We start from the raw sequence: 6,548 nt of genomic DNA on the forward strand, positions 1-6,548 counted from the left end.
AGCTTTTAAATTGAATTGAAAAAGATATTGATTTGATAATATATGGTTGACTTGGTCGGGTTTTTAATGATTTGATTAACTTATATAAATATTATCCAAACTTGATCAAGTCAACACTAAGAAAATTATTGGAAAAAAAATACTAATCGAGTTGACTTGTTATAGATTAACCCAATAATTTAATGAATTAAACGAGGCTCATTTCGGACAAGTCCTCCATCCGCATTTAACAACTAACTTAAATGAATGCATGGAAGAAAAATAAAAGGTTAAAATCCATTGTGAATTTGATGGGTGGATAATTGAAAATATAATAAGAAATATATCAAAATATAATAACAGTTATGATTCAAAGTTTTTTTTTTAAGAAATATATCAAAATAATTTTTTTTAAAAATAATTTTTAATATTAATCCATCAAAATAATTTAAATATATAAAAATAATAATTTTAAATAAAAAATTTAAATTTTTTTAAAACATGATTCCCAGACACTTAGGATAGTATTGGAACTCAGACCCTTAGGATAAGTATTGGAAGGATTAATGAGTTCAACTTTTGATGGGATAATAATCAGCGACTGGGCAAACCCAAATTTGTGGCTTTTAGGCAGGTGGTTGAAATGATAGTTAAATGTACAGCCCCCGAGCAACAGCAATCGATCCACATCGACCAACAAACCTGCCATATACTTGCATTAGGAAGGAGTTATGCAGGAGTTATGCCTACCTGGCTCCACAAGCATTTAATTCTTTTCAAGCATATGCAAAACCTGAACTTGATGCTGAAGAGGTCACCAGCTTGACGATGGTTATAAACTGGAACAAGATTACATGCCCAGCTTGATTTATCTTCGAAAGACCCGTGACCATGGGAGCTCCAAGGAAGGAAGCAAAACATCTAGCTTGCTTTTACCCCAGAATATACTTGACATAAAAAAATTAGAAGCAGCTTTTAAGTTGTTAGGAGGAAGAGATAAGCGTCCAGGCGCTGACCAATTCATTGACAATTACCATTATACAATCACCGAGTAAATGATCAAAATTCAATCACCGATTGGCTCTATACAGGATCTTTTTTCATGGTGATCATCAAAAGAAATCGAACGCTCCTCCCAATACTAGCCCACCTTACCTTATATTACAATGAGCTATGCTCTCAAAACCTTGCTCAAGAACGCAAGGTTTTGACCTCTCTTCTTTGTTCAATCAATCAAACTACTTACAAGATATCAGCAATGATCACCGGAGAAAACATATATCATATATACACTACTACGGGCATTTCTCAAGACTCCCGGCAAAACGATTCAAAACTCCTCTTGTTAAATCTGGCTGTGTCTGTGACTCTGGTTGCGATTTAGCTCCCTTCTATATACACTTGATTTTGCGAGTTCTAAGCCACAGCAGGGATGCTGGAATTTTGGCGATCCCTGTTGAGGCAATCAAATCCTTCTACTCTAACCATGGCTGGCTTAAGCCCAAACTTCATTCTTGCACACCCTCCTTTCCGTGCAGATGATGATGGAGACGATAAACCTGAAGGAGATGGAATGGACAATGGTGACATTGGAGTGATTTTATCATCCCCAAATCTAGCATCTTGAATTAATGGGTTGCCTACTCTGGATGGAGGAGACCCACAAAAAAATGGAGGTGGCGATGAGACCACCTGGGTAGCAGAATGATCTGGCTCATGACCCTCCTGTTAACACCAAGATCATAGTCAAGTCAAAACAAACCCATAACATGAAATACAGCCTCCAGATTCCTCTCCATTTATAAAAATGTTGAATGACCAGCAAACAAGATCAACATAATCAAATTAAACAACCAAAATAGCAAAGCACCCTCACCAAAAGGAAAAGAAATTGAGTTCAGATGCCTCCCAAATAAAGGATTATGCATCAACAACATCATAAGCATACGTCAAAATTATCAACTTCTACTACACAAATGTCTTCCTAACTTCCACACAAAAAGGACAACACCAGTTTACCTTCATGAGAATAATGTCCAGAAGCTCCGCCCCAGCTTTCCAATCACCCACTTCGGCTTGATGGCTGTCATTAAAAACAATTCCCACACATTAAAATCATCCTGGGTCGCAAAACAACTGAATAAACCTAATTTAAAAAAAAAAAGCAGAAATCACCAAAAACTACATACCTCACGGGCCATCTCAAAGGCCTAATGGGATTATTAGTCAGAATTCCTACTCGCCGAGGCTTTGGACACACAACAAGACCCTTGGAATCAGAAATTGAAACCAAACCTCTTCTCTCATCACAACAAGTAATGGCGTTCTGCTGAAGACTGATTTGATTCATCATCTTCAAATTTGTAACAATATATTCACAGCAGTAGAACGACTGTCCATTTTCAAGAAATAAATCTTAGAAATCAAGTACTTACTATAAAATAAATCACTCTGATCTAATTAAAACAAAGAACACCACATTAAATCACGAAAAAAATATTTAAAATCAAATTGACAACACAAATAAAGCTAAAAAAAGGTGGAAATATTCAAATCTGTTTCGAATTCTTTAATATTCCTCAACTTTCTCAGCAACCAAACAGAAGGAATTACAGATCCAGACGAAAGCCTTTTAAAAACAAAATCCATCAGAATCAGGTCTTAAACAATCAAAAAAACTCATCTTATCTCCCATTAAAACACTGAAAAATTAACAAGGCTTAATTTCCAACGAAAAACAGTGAGTACCTGAATTATTTTTAAAAAAATCAATAACAGCTCAAAAATAAAAACAGCGAAGGAAGCCACCGAAACCAGATCTGATCTACACTTCAATTAGCAAGCAAGGATAGATCTGCTTATTAGCAATCGTAAAAAGGCAAGTATTTACATACGTACGGATATACGTAGAGAGAGAAGTACCTGAAGCAGAGGATATGTATAGAGAGAGACAGAGAAAGAGACGGCGCCTGCCACGAAGGAGAGGAGGAGAAAGAAACCGAGCGGGGATGGCATATTTATAGAAGAATGGAAAAAAAAAGGGAAGTTGTCTACTGACTGGCTGACTGACTTGGTAAGAAAATTACTATAAAAATCTATGCTTAGGGTCAAAATGAGAAATGGTTATATTGGTGATTTGTTATTATTATTAATTAACAAAATTAAAAGTGTACAAATTATTATTCATTTATACTCATTATATATAGTACACTAGAGATTACAAATTATTTTGCTTTTTTTTTTCCTTTAGATATATATTTAGTATTGAATTTTTGTTATAATTATTTTTGTTGTTTTATTTTTAAATATTAGAATAATTAAAAATTTATTTTTATAATTTATTTTTTTATTTTTTTATTTTAAAGAGTTAGCATAGTTTATGAGTTTATTATGATGACCTACATGTTGCGAGAGATTTTTTCAATTAAACTTGTTTTTTTATAGTTTATATTTTTTTTAATTGCATTGTGAATTATAATAATAATTTATGATTTTTTTCTTTAATTTTTTTGGTTAAAATTTTGTTATAAGTTTTTTTTTCAAATTTATTTTTGTCAATTTAATTTTTAAATGTTAAGGTAGTTTAGAAGTTGACTTCATAATTTGTTTTTTTATTTTGCTTTTTTTATAGAGTTAGCATACTTTGCACATTTGTCATGAGAACACTTTTTTTTTAATTTAATTTAACTTTTTTGTAATTTATTTTTTCTTATATAGTTAAAAAAATTTTCTTATTTTGCTTTTTTTATAGAGTTAGCATGCTTTGCAGATTTGTCATGAGAACACATTTTTTTTAATTTAATTTAACTTTTTTATAATTTATTTTTTCTTATATAGTTAAAAAAAATAGTTTTTGAGAAAAGTTATGCTATTAAATTTTATAAAGTAACAAAAACTAAAAAATATGGAAACTATTATGCATCCACACTCATTGCATCATAGATAATAGTATTTTGCTTCGTCATCTTTTTCTTCTTCTTTTTTGTTTTTTTTTTGTTATACTATTTTTAAGATTTTTGTTGATTTTATTTTTTAATATTGGAGTAGTTGAGAGTTGAATTTTATAATTTATTTCCTTTTATTTTGGATTTTTATATGGTTAGTGTGGATTGTTGATTTGTCAAGGTAACCCGATTACTCTAATTTATGAGTTTGAAGGGGTATCTTTTTTATTTTTTTAATTGAACTTAAATTTTTTTTATCATCAATTTTTTTCTCAAATAGTTAGAAAAAATAGTTTAAAAGAAAAATCATGTTATTAAACTTTATAAAGTCCATAAACCTATTCACTAGTTTGACTGGTTAACCTGATTTGCATGTTTAACATGTTTAACTTTTTTTTAATTATTTTTTTTATTTCATCCTTAGATATTGGGTTAATTGGAAATTCAATTTCATAATGGTTTCGTTTCACTTCCTATAAAGTTATTGTGGTCACAAAAAAACTTAGAATTGAGTTGGTATTTGATTTTGCGATAATCTATTTTTGTTATTATAGAGTTAAATAAAAAATAGTTTTTGAAAAAAAACAAATTATAATCTTAATGAAGTCCATAAATTGATTTATAGGTTTGATGTATTACCTCGGGTTACTCGATCATAAGTTTGATGATTTTACCCATCTATTAGTTATGTTTTTTTTATTTATTTATTTTATCCTTTAATATTGGACTGTTTAGGAAATAAATTGTATTATTTATTTTTGTTTGCTTTCTATAGGGTTATTATTCTCAAATAAATGTCTATTTTTATGTTAATATTCAATTATATGAGTATCTATTTTTATCATGTAATTAAATAAAAAAATTTATAAAAAATTATTAAACCCAAAATCATGACACGAGTGATGGGAGGAACAAAGTCAATTTAACTTATCATTGTTTCAAGATTTTTTTTAAAAAAAAATAAGTCATTATCTTAAAGTTTTTTTTGAAATCTAAGTCATGTTTTTACCAATCATCAAGGTTACATTTGAACCCATAAAATTGATCAATTTAAGTCAAGCTAGCTATCTTGTTGTTTAATTGAAAACTTGAGTTAGACAAGGATCTGAGTAAGGAGGTTTTAAGATTAACTCGCTAGATTAGGTTTAATAATTTATTAAAAGATTCTTCATGATCTTAACATTTTTTTACATTTAAAAAAAAAATAGTCTGACCTGTGACGAAATGCAAGCCAATAAACTAGTACAATACACTAGAATATGTGGGGTTTTACTATAACAATAAGTAATGAAAACCCTACTTTGACTTTTATTTACATAATTGCTTTGTTTTTTTATTTCAATCAATGTTTTTTTTTTTCATTTTATTCTTTAATATTAGATTTATTTTTTTATCGAGTTATCTCACTCTCATGACACAGATCATAGGTTTAGTAGGTTAACCTAATTGACTTTGGTTTTTTTCTTCTTAATGATTTTTTTTTTAATTTCATCTTTTTTATTGGATTAATTGGAATTTAGGCTTCATGATTTATTTTATTTTGTTTCTATTTGGTTATTCTAACCTCATTACCCAAAATATTGCTTAACTAGTTAACCTGAGATGACTGAGGTTAGTTTTTGTGTTTTTTAATTGAAACTTTTTCTAATTTTATCAATCAATATTGGGTCAGTTTGGAATTAAGCTTGATAATCTATTTTCATATGTTTTTTTATGGGGATATCTTAGTTTTATTATCATAGGCATGTGTTTTGTCATTTTAACCCTAGTTAAATTGAGTTTTTTTTTCTAAAAAATTATATTGATCTCAAAACTCAGATCATGAGTCCTTCAAATTTGATTTTTTTTTATTGGATTGTTTCTGTCTCATGATCTATGGCACGAGTTTACTGATTCGCCCAGTTGACTAGTTTTTTATTTTTTTAGTTGATTTTCTCTATTTTATCATTTAATATTTTGTTTCATTTAGAATTGGGTTTCATGATTTCTATGGGTTTGTTTTTTATTATGTTATCCTAACCTCGTAACCTAAAAATAGTGTTTAATGGATTAACGTAGGCTAATTTGATTCATTGTTATGTAATTTTTTAATTAGATTTTTTATAAATTTCATTATTCAATAATGGGTCTGGCAAGGTCAATTAGGGATTGAACTTTATAATTTATTTTTATTTTTTATCAATGGGTTTGTCTTAATCTCATAACCAGAGTCAAGGATTTGACAGGTTAAATCAGATCTTTTTTAAAAAAAATATACAAGGTTATCTTCATCTCTTGACCTATGTTGTCATGACTCAGGTCATAGGTTTGGTGGATTAACTTGAGTAATTTTTTATGTTATTTTTTTAATTAATTTCTTTTCTTTTTTAATCTCATCCTTTAATATTAAATTGTTTAAGAATTAAAATTCATAATTTATTTTTATTTTTCTTCAATTGGGTTAATCTTATGACCCGAGTCATGAGTTTGATAGTTAAATTGGCTCATTTTTTTAAGTCCTTTTTTCAATTGATTTTTTTATAATTTTATCCTTCAACATTTGGTTGATTAAGAATTAGACTTCATAATTTATTTTGATTTTTTTTCTATATATTTATCATAGTCTTATAAACCAGGTCATGAATT

The 6,548-nt window shown here is 28.6% G+C and overlaps 1 protein-coding gene across 1 annotated transcript; it reads right to left on the reverse strand.

Annotated features, from left to right (window-relative positions):
- Positions 1 to 963: 963 nt before the first annotated feature.
- Positions 964 to 3,011, reverse strand: LOC105132994 (uncharacterized). Its single transcript, XM_011036761.1, has 4 exons — positions 2,902 to 3,011; positions 2,169 to 2,371; positions 1,999 to 2,062; positions 964 to 1,704 (listed from the first exon to the last, which is right to left on the reverse strand). The coding sequence occupies exons 1-4, from the start codon at positions 2,992 to 2,994 to the stop codon at positions 1,396 to 1,398; spliced, it is 669 nt and encodes a 222-aa protein (XP_011035063.1). The 5' UTR covers positions 2,995 to 3,011; the 3' UTR covers positions 964 to 1,395.
- Between the last annotated feature and the right edge of the window lie 3,537 nt (positions 3,012 to 6,548).

Source organism: Populus euphratica, unplaced genomic scaffold (assembly GCF_000495115.2).
Source record: "Populus euphratica unplaced genomic scaffold, PopEup_1.0 scaffold99.1, whole genome shotgun sequence".
Classification (NCBI taxonomy): Eukaryota; Viridiplantae; Streptophyta; class Magnoliopsida; order Malpighiales; family Salicaceae; genus Populus; species Populus euphratica.

Bases quoted from the DNA above. Each gene is read 5' to 3' on its own strand.
- LOC105132994 (XM_011036761.1), bottom strand. From the start codon at position 2,994: ATGCCATCCCCGCTCGGTTTCTTTCTCCTCCTCTCCTTCGTGGCAGGC. The intron at 2,372-2,901 runs GTACTTCTCTCT...GAAAATGGACAG, and splicing joins ATACATATCCTCTGCTTCAG to TCGTTCTACTGCTGTGAATA. The intron at 2,063-2,168 runs GTATGTAGTTTT...TTTTAATGACAG, and splicing joins CCTTTGAGATGGCCCGTGAG to CCATCAAGCCGAAGTGGGTG.